Below are 19,345 nucleotides of genomic sequence, written 5' to 3' on the forward strand. Positions count from 1 at the left end.
ATCATTTTAATACAGTAAATTCACTAGTGTTGATCCTGGACCATCATCATCATTTAATACAGTAAATTCACTAGTGTTGATCCTGGACCATCATCATCATCATCATCATTTAATACAGTAAATTCACTAGTGTTGATCCTGGACCATCTTCATCATTTAATACAGTGTCATGTCATTACTGTTGAATTTGGATGAAAAATGAAAAATTTTATTAAAAATAAAAAGTGAAAAATGAAGAAAAGAGTAAAACAAGACTGGAGAACAGTCTGCAAAACAAGGTTCATAGTCAGGATCTGCCATTTTTATTTTAGTTTTACATGTTATGATTTTGTTTCACCACTATATGTCCTCATTTCTCCCTATCTTTTCTTTTGAGCTCAGTAATCTGCGTGATTGTTTTCACCTGTGTCCTTTCATGTCGTGTGTATTTAAACGGACTAATTTCTGTGTTTCTATTCTGGGTTATTGTTGATCTTAGCCCTTGTCTTTTGTACTTCTGCTCTGATTTTCTTCTTTATCTTTTTAAAATGTTTGAATGGTTAACATCTTGCCTATATTTAGTTTTTATTTTGGGAGATTATTTGACTCGTGGTTGTGACAGATGTTTGGCCTGTTGGTCTTTTTGTTCATCCATAACAAGTTTTATGTTCAAGTTTGGATTTCGTTTGGAATTTTTAAAAAAATCTATTTTATATATATATATATATATATATATATATATATATATATATATATATATATATATATATATATATATATATATATATATATATATAATTATTATTTTTATTATTATTATTTATTTATTTTTATTATTATTTTTTTAAATCCACTGTGGAAGCGTCTCACTGTTGGGTTCATTAACCTTCTGTAGCTCATCGGTTAAACTCTGACACCAGAGACCTGGGTTGTATTATACCTCGCGCTCCTGCCATTCAAATTTTAAAGCTAGTTAACTCTGTAGCAAATTTCATCACAGAGATCAGAAACCAAGAACAAAAAAGATCAGCAACACCACTAATTGCTCTAGTTTTTAAGACTATAAAAGAAGATATAATTATTTTTATTGCAGAAGATCTGAAAAGGTTTTAGAAAGAAGCCTCACAGAACTGTTGGATGTAAAGCATTCAACTCCTGTTAAGTAAGAAAGGACTGGAAGGGTTACAAAGTTGCATTGCAGAGAATATATATATATATATATATATATACACAGCACATTGGACATGATAATTCCTCTGAACAAGGCATTTCAGCAGATTCACCCTCAGCTGATAGATCAGATCAAGAAGTGGATCACTTTAGGAGTTAAACCCGATGTTATCTTTCTTCAAGCTAATGAGTGTAAATCAGCCCAACGAGAAGTTACTTGCCATTCCAGAGAATACTTTGTTACCCCATTAGTCATGCCTAATATCCGAGCTGGTATGCTTCGAGGGAAACACCTTGATAAAGATGACTGCAAGAGTACAGACAAACTCTTAAAGGGGTGGTCCACTATGATATCATATTTTAAACTTTAGTTGATGTGTAATGTAGCTGTGTGAACATAAACAACATCTCTGAATGTAAAAAGTTCTGAGTTCAATGCAAAGGGAGACCTTTTAGCTGGATTTAGCTGGTCATTTTCCAGCCTGACCAGCTAAGACCAGGCTGGAAATGGCTGGAAACCAGCCAGGAGTTGGCCTAAACCCCTCTAAAACCAGGCTGGTCAACCAGCTAAAACTAGCCAACCAGCCTATAGGCTGGTTTAAGCTGGATTTTTCGGCAGAGATGTTGGTAAAATCTGAACGTTCCTTTTATTTTAAATAGACGGCAGGGTTCCTAACTTGTTAAAAGCACAAAAAAGCCAAAAACATATGCAGAAAACATGACATATGATTCAATCTGAATATTACCAAGATATGCAAATACTTTTGTGTGCATATAAAACAAAAATAATGGCTTATTTCAAATATTTATTATCCTCAGTGTCAATGACTTTAGGGTGATTAAATAATGAGTACTTTTTAACAAGGATAACTCTTGACTCCTGATGTAGACTAACCATTGTGCTCTGTCCAGCTTTTATAAGTCCATTATTGCGTTTACTGGCATTAGGCACATCTAAATTATCAGGGAAACAAAGAGTTTGCAAATGTGAATTGACTCTGAATGTTCTGCCAGTTTTCCCTTTATTTGTCTGCTTAAAGACTTGTTTTGTGTTTGATTGTGAGGCAAATGAAGGCCTGGAGGTTATTGACAACATTGGAAAGTGCCTTGAAGCCAAAGCGAAGGTCTATCATAATCTCGTAATCTTAAATTTACACAAAAACTGGGATGAATTTGAATGTTAGCTGGCTTTGTTTTGTGTTTGTCCTAGTGTGAATATGACGTGAGCTTCTAGCCTTCAAAAAGCCAACTGATGCGTGTTTAGATAAACTACAAAAGGTGACAGATGGAGACCCCAACACTCATTCACATTCACAGGATCAGGTAAAGACGATCAGTTTCTTAAATGTTTAGGAACAATAAACTTTTAAATACAAGATTTTTGTTTTGATTTTAGGGAGTAAAATGGTTCTTCAACGAAGGATCTCATTGTCGTTCCTCATCTTTTCAGTATCAATTGGTAAACTGGGTCTCCTTCAGTACATCACTTTTAATTTATTAGTCACATGGAATTTAGAAAGTTGTGTTTATGTGATCTGACAGCTTTGGCAGCTTCATGTGACAGTCGGTGTTTGGCAAATTTGATCATTGCTAAAAAAATGAAGAGTGCACCACAGGGAAGCAGCTCTTCTGTCACTGTAAACGTCACTTCGATGAATTATGAGACTCTGTCTTTTGTAAGTATGGATTTTTTTCATGCTTGAAAAACAAACCAATTCATATGAAATAGCATGATTAACCATTTAAACTACATTGTAAATAATTACTTTGCAGTCAGTAACATTTTCATGTTCATAATCGCAACTACCGTATATCAAAATTTAACTGGATTGAAAGTGTATTTTGTGTATAACTGGAATTATGTGAACTCAAATCTTTGAGAATTACTTATTCGTTTCACTTCCAGATTTAAATTTGAGATAAATTATATTAATATTTTTTTTATAATAGTGCAATATTTTCTACATTGCCATCATGTTTAGGATACAAAGGAAATGCAAATGAGCTGCCGAGTTACAGTAAACATGGTAAGAACACATCTTTCATGTAAAAAAAAAATACAAATTTAATAAAACTAATCAGAAACTGTTTATAAAGCACAAGTCCTGATTTTATAACGCATGTTGAAAAAGATTATTGGTTTTACCATGGTCAAAATGTTTTCAGAATATTTTCTTTTCCCATTAGCGGTGGACAGATCCTGATCTAGCATGGGGTAAAAACATATCTGACATGAAAGCAGTTCTGTTGCCAGCTGACAAAATTTGGACTCCTGGGCTTGTTTTGGACAATGCGTAAGTGAACCCTTTTTATTCAGTATTCAAATTTAACATTAAGAAGAAATCATGTAGTAAATACAACAAGAATCATCATATAAACCTCAACAATGGTGACATCCAATTCAATTTTTACAATTTATTTCATTTTGCGAGGCGTGCTGGGTACCTACTTTTTATCGGTAAATAATAATGGTGATGTGCTGTCGATGAAACTGCAATAATAACCATAAATGAGAGCCTTCAGTTGTTTATTGTTCAGGTTATAAAAACATTGAACATCTGAATAACTCAAAACACACACAGACATCAAGAAGCATGTCAACATTGCTGAGATTCATGCGCAGAATCTTGAGGTCTGTGTTTCTAGCCTGATTTTATGAGGAAATGTAACTATTTTACGTTTTGTCAGTTTAGTGGCTAATTCATACGAGTTCAGTCGTACGAAAATGTACGATTTTAAAAAGGAGGGGTGGCACCCAACCATCATTGGGTGGTGTTTCACCTGGGGATACTCATCCCGAGGTCCTCAGATTATGCGGAGTCACTGATTGGATCCAACACCAGCGACGTGATGATCCCAAGGATTCCATATCCTGAGCTGCTGCTGCGCTGATGGTCGTGGGGAGTGGAGAACATGAGTCTGATTCCAGCGACGCTCCAGGGACAGACGAGTCTTCGCTGAGGCCATCTTCCAGCCTAAACCACGGTGAATGAAGCTCTGCACAAGACTTTTGGCCAGTGGAGAAATTAAAATGGTCGTGCCCAACTGAGTCTGGTTCCCTCAAGGTTTTTTTTCTTCACTCCCATCAGGTGAAGTTTTTTTTCCCTCTCCGCTGTCGCCACTGCCTCGCATGGTTCAGGATTGGTAGAGCTACGCATCGATGAATTTGCTCTTCAGTGTTTGAACTCTCAGTAATGACTAAATCACCCTGAACTGAGCTAAACTGAACTGAACTGAACTTAAACACTAAAACCTGAACCACACTGTTCCAGTTACTATGACCATTTATGTGAAGCTGCTTTGACACAATCTACATTGTAAAAGCGCTATACAAATAAAGCTGAATTGATTTGAATTGAATGTGCAAATCGTACTGAACTGTAAGAATTAGATCGTACAAATTCATACGAATTAGCCACTAAATCAAAAAGTTACGAATTGCCGTGAGATTGCATTGGTGTTTCTAAAGGGATTTAGACATTCAGTGTGCTCCTAACACACGACCGCTGCCCCTTCAATATACAGAATGTTATTTTTATTATCAGTTAAGTGAAATGCAAACATTAAGATCGCAGTACAAGATTAAAATCCTTGACAACATTCAGTGAAGTAAAACTGCTAAAACGTTTGCAATAATTATATGTTTTCCTTCTTGCCATAACACAACTACTAAATATATAGTGATCTGAAAAGTAAAAGTAACAAGCTTTGTTGTCAATAACTGACTTCACGAGTTCACACTCACAGATATTTGACTGAATAGAATATACGTATTGGGCGTGATGTCCGGGGAGAGGGCTCTGAGTTCGGGAAGACACCCTAACTCGTGTTATTCCCATTATCAGGATAAAGAGAGATAGGGTCCGAGCGCAGTGACTAGTGTCGTGGTTTTTGGTTTTTCTCTCACTAAATCAAACTCAGTCTGGAGGTTATGAATATCAGAAGAGTATACTTTATTGTCGACAACAAAGGAGAATTTTCAGGAGACCCCCAGTAGCATCTCTGTCTGAAAAATCTCACTCATGTTCTGGCCTGCTTAAACACTCTTTTACAACAGTTTTTTCCTTTGTTCTTCATATGTCACACAAGATCCCTCCTATTTTAACCCCTGACCCCAAATTCCACCTCTGACATGTTTCCTGAGACACCTCAGGCTTTTTACCACTCTCTTTTCATCCCTTTTTTGTGACCCTTAGTTGTTTCCTCCTGCCATTTCCCCTTTCTAACTCTACATAACACCTTAATTGTTTTAATGGTATGCAAGTCTACAAGCAGATTATACACATACAATTTGAATATATAGATTAACGTCCCACTTTAAAGAGTATAAAATCCACTTCCCCCCACCCCCCACACACAGAATTAAAATGGTAACTGGTTTAATAGTGTGGAGTTGGGGTGGTGAAGGGACGCTGAAGTCGAGAGAAAATGGAGGTATGACGTGTTTGACTATTTATAGGGGTTTGCTAATACTAATAACAATTTGCTAATTGGATAATACAATGATTGTGTGTGTGATGAATTAGCCTCGTCAAAGACTGATCGTGCTCCTCACGAAATTTGTTTATAAAACATCACTTAGTACTTTTGTAGGTTTGCTAGATATGAATTCAAACAGGTTAGTAATACGTGAAGCTGCTGGTTCTGTTTGTGGAGTTGTTTAATGAGCCTTTGTTGAGATTTTGAGAGATTCAGTGTGTTTAATTTCAGCCTTCATCCATAGAAGGGGGTGACGCTGTGGCGCAGTAGGTAGTGCTGTCGCCTCACAGCAAGAAGTTCGCTGGTTCGAGCCTCTGCGTTTCTGTGTGGAGTTCTGTGTGGCACATTTGAGCCCATTTCCCAGATCGTTTGACAAGTGTGAGTGATCTAAATCGCACTCAGGCAAGGTTCACATTGACCGTGGGATACCAAAAAAGGGCAAAGAGGCTGACCGTGAGTGGAGCTACCGACACATTCTGGCATTTTGCTTAGACCTGGTTTTAGACAGACTTTTTTTTGGGGAGAAAAGCTAAAGACTTCATTACCTGCAACTCGTTTTGTGTTCTGACAACTTGTGCTTGGTTGTAAACTATATCAATAAAGTGTTTAGGCTTTTAAAAACACTGCTGTAATACATTGAGCAAACATTGTTGTTATGACGTTTTTCTACAGGAGGAAAATGCTAATTATTTCCAGACACTTCAAATATAGTCTGTGTTAGCAAATGCAAGACTGTTGTTGAAATCCAGGCATAACACTGTATGACGTTTCAGATACTGTTTTATAGCCTACAGCTGGTCAATCTGTCAGATTCTGGAGTGCTTTACAGGTCTAAATGATACATGATCATTTAGTAAAATGAATACATTTATAGATATGGTTTATAAGTATATAATTTCAAATGGAGGCAATTTGAACGGTTTGTGCACACAGCATGCTATAGTATCTGATAACTGCAGGAAATAAGTCCAAAAGGCAAATGACTGTGTAAAAAAAAATTAAACAAAACAAAAACACGATGTATATGCCGAGCTCAGCGGGTATACAGCCAGAATCAGCTGTGGTGATGTGACCTAGCTGTCACAGCATTGATAAAACTTAATAAAAACGAAACAGATGAGTTATAAAAAAATTCACCCCCTCACAGTTGTCAAAAGGGGTAATCAAAGCTTTATGCACTCTTTTGTACCAGGCTGTAAACATGTTTTTATGAGCTGTAAAAATGGCCAGTTTACTATTGCAGTTGGAAATCATATGGATTTCCTGGAGCCAGCCCCCCCAAGGCGAGTCGATGAATTGCAGCTTTAGTTACTTCCGTATTGGCTTTCCGAGGGAAAGTGGGAGGTTGCCACTTGGGTAAAAGTGTTGGATCTGTTCAGCAAAATATTAAACTGCATGTCACCACATCTTGAACAACTCAAAATAATACAAAACAACAGAACTAAAGCATCATCAATGACGTTAGCATGCTCGGGCTCAAGCCTGGTTTATACTTCTGCTTCGAGTGATTGATGTAACCCACGGTGCATAACTTGCGCGTTGTCGTGCATTTATACTTCTGCTCGCTGTTTGTGTTGTTCTGCAATAACACTTCTAAGACACTAGCTGGCAGTGAGTGGCACTAGCTGGTGTTTTGTTTTTTTTTAACACTACCTTAATTTAGAAGTTTTTCAAACTTCCTTGTTTTGAGACGGGAACCGGCGGACGCGCAACAACTTTTATCATGAGGTAAACACAAAGCAACAGTTTCCATCTCGAGCTCCTTAATGGGACTCCACACTTCTAAACACTCGCTCCATCGGGCTCACGCAACACTCATCTAGGCTACCAAGCTGACTAATCACAGAGCTTGCATTACACGTCATTGTGACGTGTAGTTAAATTTTTAGAGAGGTGCACATCAGCGACCGCCACGGGGAGAACTATGCAACTGTAACCCTGCCGACTCTACGCCACCCAACCCGCTCCGAGCTGGGATCGAACCGGCGAGTCGGTTGCTCTAACAAGGAGGCTAAAGACCATGGCCACTAGCATCTTTCACTAGAGCACCTTTAGAGGTCAGAGGAGTGAGGTTTACCTGCACAGCTCACACTAGCTGGCCTCCGTTACACTTACCCCCCCAAACCTCACTTTCATCCGGGTCACGGCACCAATGTAACCCTGTCGGTCCTATGCCACCCAACCCGCTCCGAGCTATTATCAAACTGGCAACCTTCCGCATGGGAGTCGGTTGCTCTACCAAGGAAGCTAAAGACCATCGCCCCTAGGGTCTGTCGCTAGAGCACCTTTAGAGGTCAGAGAAGTGAGGTTTACCTGCACAGCACACACTAGCTGGCCTCCGTTACACTCACCCCCTAAACCTCACTCCCATCTGGGTCACGGCACCAATGTAACCCCGCCGGTCGTACGCCACTCAACCCTCTCCAAGCTGGTTTCGAACCGGCGACCTTCCGCTTGAGAATCGGTTGCTCTAACAAGGAGGCTAAAGACCATGGCCTCTAGCATCTGTCGCCAGAGCACCTTTAGAGGTCAAAGGAGTGAGGTTTACCTGCACAGCACTCACTAGCTGGCCTCCGTTACACAACTACACACAGGCTGTGCCGGAGGATACGCGTGCGATTGATGCAGAACTATAAATCAGCCTTCAGAAGGTAAAAAATGCAATGCGAGTGTGGGCCATCGGGAGAGAGGGAAGGGGGTACAATTGCTCCCTTGCAAAGTTCAAGGCAAGCGTACCTAGTATGAGTACACCCTAAGATAAGCAATGTTGTGTTTTCTTTTTGTACAACCAGGATAGATGTAACCATGAAGCCACAAACAGAAGATGTACTGGTGACGGTGGAAGGAACTGTGGACCATGCTGTTATCTTGTTCATAGCAGTGAGCTGTGACATCAACCTTTTCACTTACCCCTTTGTGACAGGAGATTGTCCTGTGGCCATCAACGGATGGAATAAAAGCAGTAAGTTGACCTTTTTGTTTTGTGAATTGATTTCCACTGTTGTTGTTTTTATCTAGAGAAGTTCTTCCTTGACATCCTTAAAAGATATTTGAATAATGAAACAAAGTAAAAAAAAACACACTAAATATTCTTGTATGTGTTGATTTAGGTTATGGGCTCATACTTCAACACTCAAATAACATATCTATGTCCGGGAATACTCAGAGTGGTGAATGGAATGCTTTGAAAGTGGAAATAACTACAGATTCAGATTTTCAGTACCTCAGATATCTCTCGGTAACTATGGACTTTGATCCCCTTATTTTTTCTAGGAGATAAAGTATTATTTAAAATCATAGATATATACAGTAGATATCGCATAGGGACCCTGAGCATGCGTCAATAGCGCGCCACATTGGTACAGTGCTCCCAGGACAAGTGTCATTCAACCGCACTAGTCAAGACAGTGTTATTACGTGAAGATGCGGGAATTTAGCGCTGTCGACAGGTGTAGAAACGAGCAAACAAAGAAAACAAAGCACAAAGGCAGAACATTTCATAGGTAATATTAAGTTTTTTTCTGTTTTTGTATGTTCTGAACTTTTGTGTTCAACAGGTCACATTATTGATGATAATACAGTCACTTACTGCCTTCACCATACGGCAAATTAGCTCCAACTCGCACTAAATATTCAGTTTATGCTAGTTTTGTTGAATTAAATCAGCAAACAATGCAAAAGAAATATGACAACGACATGCTGCGGTGCCAGAAACTTGTATTATTGTCGGCCAGTGAACGAGTCGTTCATAACGGGGCTTTCGTTCACAAGCGAATCGCTCCCTCCGTCAGTATGAGAAGTGAAAGCAAGAGTGGAGGTGTGTTTCAGGACACGGATTAGATCAGATTTAACAGGGAGGGTGGATAGAACATTTCTTTACACACAAACACAAGCTTTTTGTCAGGAATGCCCGTGCAATCACTGATCCATCAATGTAGAAAAGTGATGTAAAATTAAAACTTTCGTAATTTAAAAAAAAAAAAATTGCATACGAACATCCAGGAAAACTCACGATCATAGATATATGTGTATAAGTGTATATCTCTGGCTTTGGATGGCCACAGTCCTCCACGGTACTTTGGTCCCTCATTTATTTCAAAGGAGCGCTACCCTGTTCCAAAATGGCGGCTCCATTGACGCATTCGTTCCAACAGACAACTACAGGGTAGGCAACATCTAATGTATATACCTATGATTTAAAACCACACAGTTATTGTAAATAACAATGTGTTATACTTTAAATAATTCTGTATGTAATAAAAATAAGGAAACTGGAAAAAAAAATGGGTTTAAAGTTTAGAAGCTTTTTGCTTTTTGAGAACAAAATTCACTGAAACACCAACAAGGCTATTTTATTCACTTTAGTACAGTGGTTCTCAAACTGTGGTACGTGTATCACTAGTGGTACGCGAGCTTCCTTCTAGTGGCACGCGGAGGAATCAAATATGTCATATGTACATGCTACATATATTTCAAAATTTATCAAAATGATTTGTATTTGAAAATGACAACGTATAGCCCAAATATACTATATGTTAATACTTTACATTTCAGTACAGCTGTTTTCTTTTTACTTTTTAAGAACAGTAACCTACCATTTTTAACTTTTTAAAGCACATTTTAATTTAAATGTTGATGTTTTTACTTTTTCTTTTTGTTTTTTTTACATATAAGCACAGTAAAGTCCTAACGTTTAGACTATTTATAATGTTTAAAGTGGCTGACAATAATAAATATTCTTAATAATAGTAATTAATCTGACACGTTTTTGAACTGTGCAGAGCTGTAGTTGCTTAATTTGGTCTACAACGCTACGTATTTCAATACTGCTCATTATGGTGGTACTTGGAGAGACTATTTTTTTCTGAGGTGGTACTTGATGAAAAAAAGTTTGAGAACCACTGCTTTAGTATATACAAAGTCACGAGTGCTGCTAGAGAGGGGAAGGTTAGCACGATTTTAAGGGCCCTTGTTGTTTTGGGGCCCCCAGAGTTACATCAACAACAACCCCCCCCTCCTCTTTCATCCACGGATAGTAATGTCTATAGTGTAGTGTGTATAGTTTTACAGCAGCGCGAAACAACCACTTGAAACCTACACTCATTTCTGCTATTCAGATGTTGGAGTCTGCTGTGTTTAGCATCCTAAGAGCACCCACTTTCTATACCAAAACTACTGGTACACAGTCAGAGCACACTTGTTGCATCGTAGGGTTACTTGCTTTGTGTCCACTCATTGGTGCCCCTACAGCTGGTGACATCTTTGGCATGTCTAAAAACACTTCCGCAAGGAATCCCAACTGGGTTATTTAACTCTAGAAGTTTCTTACCGTACGTTCACACCGAAAGCGGCGAGAGCGTCCAAGGTCGCTCTGGCCGCCCTGGCGACAACGCTGTCTGCCTTCAGCTTCGGCGGTGAGAGCGTCAAAACTCGCTACATTGATCTCGTACTTAAAGGAGCCGTTGCAGCATTATCAGTTACATTCCTGCATAAAACATGTTTCTAGCGTGAAAATGTTGCACACTTCTTATCAAATTCATATAACAATGGAAGATCAAGTTGCGTGTGGTGTGGCTTTGCTCTATTTATCCAATATGTGTCCATATGTCTGAAATATCCTGAAGCAGCAGTACTGTTTTGTACTGTCACATCGCGTGAGATTCCCGCTTTTTAAAGATAAATTTACATAACATTGATGAACATCAGTAACTCGCCAGTAACTTATTTAATGTATGTTCCTGTAAGAAAACATTGTAAATAATTGGAAATCCGGCGACCGCAATAATCAAACCCTTGGGAACAACTGTGGTCGGAACCAAAGTTCACAGGTCTGTGTTCCCTGAACTGCTATCAAGCGGTGGGCGTCTTTATTCTGATTGCTTGCCGCCGAACCGCGTCATAGCTCATTACCATAAAGTTGACTTCATTTCAACTCTCCTCGACGCTCACGCCGGCGAAGACGCGCCGCGCTGCTCCTCGCCGTTTATCGTCGCCTATCGCCGCCGGCTCTCATTGAAAATGAATGACTTCCGGCTATTTTGACGCTCTCGCCGCTTTCGGTGTGAACGTACGGTTATACGCTGCCTTTTATTAAAATAGTACAACAAAGTATTATTTCTAATTCAGTAAAGATATCCATCTGTGTTTGTGTGTAGGTTCAATTAAGATATTCTTTCCCTGATCTGTTAACAGGTGACATTATCCATCAATCCTTTCAGTGCTGTTGTGACCCTGATCCTTCCCAGTATACTAATAATGCTGGCAGACCTGGTGAGCTTTTCTCTGCCCATTACAGGAGGAGAACGCAACAACCTCAAGGTCACCTTGGTCTTGAGCTTCACCATGTTTCTCCTCATCCTCAATGATCGTCTGTCCAGCGGTGGAGCGTGCAGCCCTCTCCTCCGTAAGTAAAAAACAAGGCAACACCTTTCACTGTTGCCATGGGTAACTGAAAAACATTACCTTCATGTATACCTAAACATAATTTGAACGAGTGGTCAACCACAAGTTGAACATATTAAAAATTGCTGTGAAATAAGTCGCAACCAGCAACACTTGTTTTGTGTATTATTTATTTATTTGTTTACTAAATCCATGTCAGCCTATATATACATTTCAAATGCATCCTGTGATGACGTGCTTCTGGATTTTGTCTGTAGGGTTTACAGAAAATATAATATCAAGGTCCCACTTTATATTAAGTGTCCTTAACTACTATGTACTCACATCAAAAAGTAAATACAATGTACTTACTGTGTTTATAATGTATTTGAGAACACTTGTGGTGCTTTTGAGTTGGGATAGAGGTTGGGTTATGGACAGGTTTGGTGGCATGGGTAGGTTTAAGGGTGGGTTAAGGTGAAAGGGATGGTCCACAGTCTATTTACAAATGTAATTACAAAAGTTAATTACAGATGTATTTACATACATGTGTTTAATCAAGCATAAGTACACAGTAAATGCATGTATTTACACAATAAGTACATTGTAACAAATTATTAATTCCTATGTAAGTACATATTAGTTAAGGCCACTTAATATAAAGTGGGACCAATATCACTCCTGGAAGTTTTAAACGCTCATAAAACCTTTTTTTAACTGGAACAGAAGTCTTTAATTAAAGTTAAACTCTTTACAACCCAATCTCAAATGGTCCATTAATCTCTTGTGGTTTTTATTTGAGTCCTAATTTTCATGATTCAATGCTGCTTTGACTGACTGGTTAGAAGTCTGCTCTGAGCTCTCAGTGTGGGCTCATTTGAAGTGTACACTGAGGTGGCATAGCAGCCAAAAACAGGACCTTACAGGCACCATTCTGAATTAATATTCACTCTATGGTTTCATGGACTTAAGTGACACACAGAAACCACTCTAAGGGTGTACTCACACTAGGCTATCCAAACCATTCCCAGACACATGTGACCACTTTTTCCCAGTTTGTTTGACAAGAATGAGTGCTCCGAATCAAGCCCAGGTGTGGTTAAGTTGGCCGGCCCTGGCCCGGTTATAAGAGATGTGCCAGAGCGAGGTTAGGTTAGGCTTAGGTGTGCTATGCTTGTATATGATTGCTTATTTCATATAAAATTACATTTTTCATTATATAGGCCTATGTTTATCATTATATGTTATAGGATACACTTTGTATAGCAATGAAACTATGTAAGGACATATTTCATATAAAAAATAAAGGTTAGAAAAAAAGACTTACTCGACAGGAATTCTGTCCTTTGCTGGGTCTAGACAAGGGATGGGCAAACTTGATCCTCGAGGGCCGGTGTCCCTGCAGAGTTTTGTTCTAACACTAGTCAAACACACCTGAACATGCTAATATGTGTCTTTAAGATCACAAGAAATCTATAAGCAGGTGTGTTTGATTAGGGTTGGAGCTAAACTGTGCAGGACACCGGCCCTCCAGGACCGAGTTTGCCCACCCCTGGTCTTGACGTCCTTCAAAATGCATGCGCATGTCACCAGAGTCGTGCTCGTCCGCTAAGGAGAAAGTAAATTCTTTGTCGATGTTTAGGAGAATCCAGACCAATCCTTACTTTATACAGATTACATGAAAGGGATTATTTGTTTTCGATTTGAATGGGTAATGCAAAAGCAGACATCACGCTTTCTTTAGAAACATCTCTGGTATTTCTTTGTTGAGTGTTTGCTGAGTTTCAGTTCAGTTTAATGACGTGTTTTTCCTGACACAGTCTACTGTTGCGCGCTTCTCATGCAGGCTATTTGTAGTATCAAAGCCTCGTGGGCGTGGTCGCATTACCTCTAATAAGCTCAGACTGAGCAACTAGACATAGCGTTGGTTTCATACTGATTACTTTATCAAACAGTATTTGTTTTCAACATGCATAGCTGCATTTAAAAGTAGACACTTCAAGCTTTCTAAAGATATGTGTCTCATCTCTTGGTGTTTTGTTTTCGCGGAGTTTCAGCACATTTTACTGACGCATTTCTAAAAACAGTTCACAGAGAGAGAAAAGACAGATTGCCTACACTGTTTATTATCCTTGTTTTGCAAAAGCACACACGTTTGTTGTTGTGCTGAGTGTACACATTAAAAACTAGACACCTAACAGATTTGATTGATGTATTGATCTTATCTGTACGATCAAAACTGAAAGTGTAATTTAGGTTCATTTCAGCTTAATGAGGTAAAAACCTGTCAGAACGCGTATACGCGGTCTTCAACCCCAGGGGGTTAAAGTGCAAAATGCGAAACTCAAAACCCAACGGAACTTTTACGGAACTGTTTCATGTGGATTTTTTTAATCATTCTTACTTTTCAATGATGGTGAACTGTCACAGTTTATTAAAGGGCACCTATGGTGAAAAATCTACTTTTCAAGCTGTTTGGACAGACATGTGTGCAAGTATAGTGTATAGACCGTCATATTGGGATGATATAAACACACCAAGTCTTTTTTTTTTTCAATTTAACAACAAAAAACGGTGGACCAATTGGAGCGGTTTTCAGACCGACCGCAACTTTACGTAGGAGAGCGGTCCCCCCGCCCACCAATATTGATTGACAGCCTCGCTTCACGATCATATCCTCAGTTACTTGTTGCACTTCTGCCATTTTTAGCATGTGAGTCAAAGCGATATCACTAAAGGAACACCCTTGCTCTATTTTTTTGATGAAAAGCTCATTGGGCTCAACACAAGATCAATATTCTCCACATTTTCGATCTAATCGGATTTATTGCTTGTACCTTTTGCGTGGCGCCGTGCATTTTGGGGTTCTGGGCGTGGGTTTCTGTCGGGGTGCACGCGGTGGAGCTTCTGGTCAGCGGCTCAGCGCTGTATGGGTTTCTGTCGCGGTGCACGTGGTGGAGCTTTGGGTCAGCGGCGCGGCTAGGTTTTCTGTCGTGATGCACGTGGCCGAGCTTCAGGTCAGCGGCTTGTGTGCGGCGTGGGTTTCTGTCGCAGTGCACACGGCGGAGCTTCGGGTCAGCGGCTCGGCATGGCGCCATTGTGTTTGCCCTGGTGGAGGCTTGTGTTTAGAGTTCTGGAGGGGCGCGACGATTCGGGACACTTCATGTTTCAAAGACACAAATGATTTTGTACTCTCTGCTTGGACTGTGTCCGGGTCGAACATGTACGGCTGAATGCTCATCCTAGCATAGCTTAGCTTCTCTCTCTGTCTGTCAGCCTGTCTGTTGTAAACACAGAGCGTCAACCCGGGCCCATTGTGGAAACATAGCCCCGCGGACGTTTCTGCAGAACGCGATTTACGTCACGGGAGGTACGTATTCGAGCGGTTTTTGTTTTTGCGGATCCGCGAGAGGCCTCTGTGCGCGCTTTTTCGCGTCTCGGGCGCCTCTCGGGAGCACGCGCCGTTCGCGCCCACGCCGTTCTCGCGCAAAAAGCCGCCGGATCGGCCGACTCAGCCGCCCTCCTCTTCCTCCTCCTTCTCCTTCCCTAAACGCGAGTGAAAGTTCGCAATAGCCGTCCAGAAAAAAAAAAAAAAAGCAAAAGTCTTCGATTTCGACCGCGTTTTCAGATCCCGCCGCGTTCTCGCCCTTATTTTTTGGATTCCGTTTTTCGTCTTACCTGATTTCCGGAACCGCTGTTCCCCGGACTCGATCCGGTGCCACACCGCCCCGCAGCATTCGCTCGGAAAAAACTAAACGCGGCCTTACGTACCTCCAGCCACGTAAATCGCGTTCTCCAGAAACGTCCGCGGTGCTATGTTTTCAGAATGAGCTTGGGTTGCAGAGCGTAGGAGCTCTTGGCTCCGCCCCCTTGTTTCATTCGGCGGGAAGCTGAAACTGTGAAGCAACATGCCCCTAAAACAGCAAACTGTGTAAACGCCCCCAACATGACACTTTTTAACACATTTTAATAAAAACATCTGAACTGTGTGTTGAACTGAACCTAAACTGGCACACTCAGAAGAACCAGAATATTAATATTATATCATAAAAAAGGGGTAAACTATGTGCCCTTTAAAGAAACTAACCCCTCACTGCAGGACAGCTGCCACTTTTAGTAAGCGTGAAACATGGTGACTTTAATTTTTAACTAATGTAATCTACATTGTACTGAGCGAGAGCACTTCTCTTAAACTAAACAGCCCCATCATCAATGACTTAAGCGGGGACAATCATGCCTAAGCATGGTTCAAGACAACTGCCTAGTGTGAGTACACCCTAAGTCTGCAAGTCCACAATTGCACTTGAAAAAATTTAAGATTGGGTCAGTGTCCCTTTAAGAGCTAAAGGTGTTCATTCATGCCTGATGACTCTATCATGCATGATACATCATCCATAACACCTCACTCACTCCCTGTTCTGTTAGTTTGCCCTCCTGATTGGTCAGTTTCAGATGGATTGACAGGTGGACTTGTGCAACTGCACACACCTCACAAATTAAAGCCAACAGCTACCAAACTTTTTTGATATGTTTAAAAATGATAAGGATCTTGTGAGCCGGTCAGCTCATAAGTTCCTCTTACGTGATACAAGCCAATAACCATACAAGCATCAATGATTTCTCCCAATGGCCTAGTGAAAATATGGTATTGCATTAATATCTGATGCAAGTGTGGAGATTTGTGCATAGTACTGAACCCTGAGGCACTGCTGAGGGTTTTTTCACACAAATGTATACTAAGTTGTAATCTGGCTTTTGCTTTAAAGATTATCACTTCTGCTTCTGTCTGGTTAATCTGGTGCTGAGCATGGTGATGTCTGTAGTGCTGACACATCTGACGACTGCTGACAGCATCCTAAATTCTAAATGTTTAAAGAGAAAGAAAGGACAAAATACCCATCTGGATCAAGATGAAGGTAAAGAATACTCAATAATGCGAACGCAAAAAAGTTCAGACATTTCGGAATTGTGTTCAGTCATATGGTCTCCGTTAGCAGATGCTGGTGCGATTGTGACAAAAACCCCAAGTGAAACAGAGATGGATTCCATCCAGAAAATAGTGCAGTTTCTGGAAAGGGTGGACCAAAAGGAACAAGAGGCAAACAGCAACGAAGCCTTTGTTGACCGCTTGGACGCAATCTGTTTCTTGCTTTTTTTGTTCATTGACATAATTTACATCATCTGTGTTGTCATTATCACCACAACAAATATTTGCAAACCCCAAAAGTTGAATATCTGGAATAAGGAAGAATTGTTTGACTTTATTCCTGGACTAATAAATATGGATGATAATATTAATGATACAGATTATTATGTTTAAAGGTGACATGATGGCTCAATGGTTAGCACTGTCACCTTACAGCAAAAAGGTCACTGGTTCAAGCCCCGGCTGGGTCCGTTGGTATTTCAATGTGGAGTCAGCATGCTCTCCTCATTCTACGTGGGTTTCCTCTGGTTGCTTTGGTTTCCTCCAGGGGTCAAAGACATGCGGTACAGTTGAATTGAATAAACTAAATTGGCCATAATGTATGTGTGTGGATGGATGTTTCCCAGTACTGGGTTGCAGCTGGAAGGGCATCCGCTGTGTAAAACATGCTGGATAAGTTGGCGGTTCATTTTGCTGTGGCGACCCCTGATGAATAAAGGGACTAAGCCGAAGGGAAGAGAATGAATGAATTATTATGTTTAAAGAAGAAATCATTTGTTTATCTACATATTGGTGATTTGAATCTGGGTATGTGATGTGATGTCCATGAACATAATGGGATTTTAATCATTTTAACTTTTTTTCTGTCTGTCTTAAAGGGCACCTAAGTTACCACTTTTTTCAGATTTAATATAAGTCTTTTGCGTCTCTAGAATGTGTATATAAAGTTCAGATCAAAATACCCAACAGATTTTTCATTATACCTTTTACAAGATGCTGTTTTATACTGATTTCCAGCAGGGGGTGGTTTTGTCGTACTGCGCCTTTAAGCCTAGTCTTTCCCGCCAACTGTTTCTACATGCCTCCTCCCTCAGCTGCGTCAGACAACAGACAGACTTAAAGGAAGAAGGTCTCACGTAGCGTTTGTGAGATACTACAGTAAGAACTAACCTTTACTAATCAGTATTGTGAAGTTGCATTGATGAGTCACACACAATATCGTTACAAAGTTAACGCGCGCACACACACACACACACACAGATACACACACGCACACCGCAGATGACACACACACACACACAAGCACACACGCACGCAGGCAGACAGACAGACAGAGCGCACTTAGCTTAGCTAAGGCTAACCTCAAGTACTGTGTGGATATCTGTTATGCTAATGTAAAATATAAACCTGATTTAACTTCCACAAACCGGGATTGAAGCGTCTTCTTTTATAATTGTTCTGACACACGGCTGTGCTGATGAAGTAAAGCTGAAGTAAAACGCTGTAATTAATTACACACATACTCTGTTTTAAAACACTTTAAACATGTGAAACTTACTCTTAATCACATTTGATGATGATTGCTGATCCTAGGGAACAGAACAGACCTTTTATTCCCGGTTGCTTTGCGTATGTCTGCCTGGTCTTGTTGACATATACACGCGACTACCTGAACATGTTAATGCGCGCAGCTGTCAATCAATTCGGTGGGCGGGTCGATTTGGAAACAGCTCCAATTGGCCGACCCTTTTTTTGTAGTTAAATTGAAAAAAAAAGGACTGGGTGTGTTCATATCACCCCAGTATGACGGTCTATACACTATACCAACACACAGATCTGTCCAAACAGCTTGAAAAGTAGATTTTTTACCATAAGTGCCCTTTAATATACACACATTCTCCAAACTCTGACTTGGGATTGCTTGTCTGCTAACTTGTAACATGTAACATAACGAATGTAAAGCATGCACTGTAAAACAACTGATTAAATAAAAGTATTTTACTTCATGAAGTTTATTTATAAACAAATTTCGAAAGGATCACGTGCTTATGATTGTTCTCAGCTGTTCCAGCATGAGCTCGTGATCAATTATCCAATCAGATGATTCCTAACTCACTATAAATGAGTCTTCTTATCTCAATACTCCCCCAACCCCCAGACGACATTTCTGTTGGGAGTTTTCCCTGGGTTCTCCAGTTTCCTCCCACAGTCCAAATAACCTGCACCCTAGGTAAATTGAACACACAAAATTTATAGGCAAGCACTCATCAAGTACACCTCTCCTCAGTCATGCTTATCCATTACTTAGCTACAAATAAGCCGTGGGGAATCATCGAGATCTACCTGAGCTCAAACTCCCCTCTCGCCCTGCAAACGGGAGGGAGCCCAGGGCTCGAGGATCTCATAAGC

General features: G+C 40.2%; 1 protein-coding gene across 4 annotated transcripts; it reads left to right on the forward strand.

Annotated features, from left to right (window-relative positions):
* The first annotated feature begins 1,871 nt into the window (after positions 1 to 1,871).
* LOC101884593 (5-hydroxytryptamine receptor 3A-like) lies at positions 1,872 to 18,942 on the forward strand. 4 transcript variants are annotated; one of them, XM_087245301.1, is made up of 11 exons: positions 2,213 to 2,273; positions 2,360 to 2,472; positions 2,546 to 2,608; positions 2,692 to 2,825; positions 3,132 to 3,176; positions 3,337 to 3,443; positions 8,421 to 8,590; positions 8,739 to 8,866; positions 11,821 to 12,031; positions 16,776 to 16,925; positions 17,004 to 18,942. In XM_087245301.1, exons 3-11 carry the CDS (start codon positions 2,554 to 2,556, stop codon positions 17,327 to 17,329), a joined length of 1,326 nt encoding a protein of 441 aa, XP_087101427.1. In that variant the 5' UTR covers positions 2,213 to 2,273; positions 2,360 to 2,472; positions 2,546 to 2,553; the 3' UTR covers positions 17,330 to 18,942. The 4 variants fall into 4 exon arrangements, 3 of the variants coding, with proteins under 3 accessions (XP_087101428.1, XP_087101427.1, XP_087101429.1); XM_087245303.1 differs by having other exon boundaries at positions 2,214 to 2,273; positions 17,007 to 18,942; XR_015481367.1 differs by lacking the exon at positions 2,213 to 2,273 and having other exon boundaries at positions 2,361 to 2,472; positions 17,007 to 17,805; positions 18,812 to 18,942.
* The last annotated feature ends 403 nt before the right edge of the window (positions 18,943 to 19,345 follow it).

This window comes from Danio rerio, chromosome 3 (assembly GCF_052040795.2).
Source record: "Danio rerio strain M-AB ecotype USA chromosome 3, GRCz13ab, whole genome shotgun sequence".
NCBI lineage: Eukaryota > Metazoa > Chordata > Actinopteri > Cypriniformes > Danionidae > Danio > Danio rerio.

What these genes read in the sequence shown, in the direction of transcription:
- LOC101884593 (XM_087245302.1), top strand. Translation starts at nt 2,554, where the DNA reads ATGGTTCTTCAACGAAGGATCTCATTGTCGTTCCTCATCTTTTCAGTA. An exon ending in CATCTTTTCAGTATCAATTG is followed by an intron (nt 2,609 to 2,691) that starts GTAAACTGGGTC and finishes GTGATCTGACAG; the next exon opens with CTTTGGCAGCTTCATGTGAC. An exon ending in AGTACCTCAGATATCTCTCG is followed by an intron (nt 8,867 to 11,820) that starts GTAACTATGGAC and finishes ATCTGTTAACAG; the next exon opens with GTGACATTATCCATCAATCC.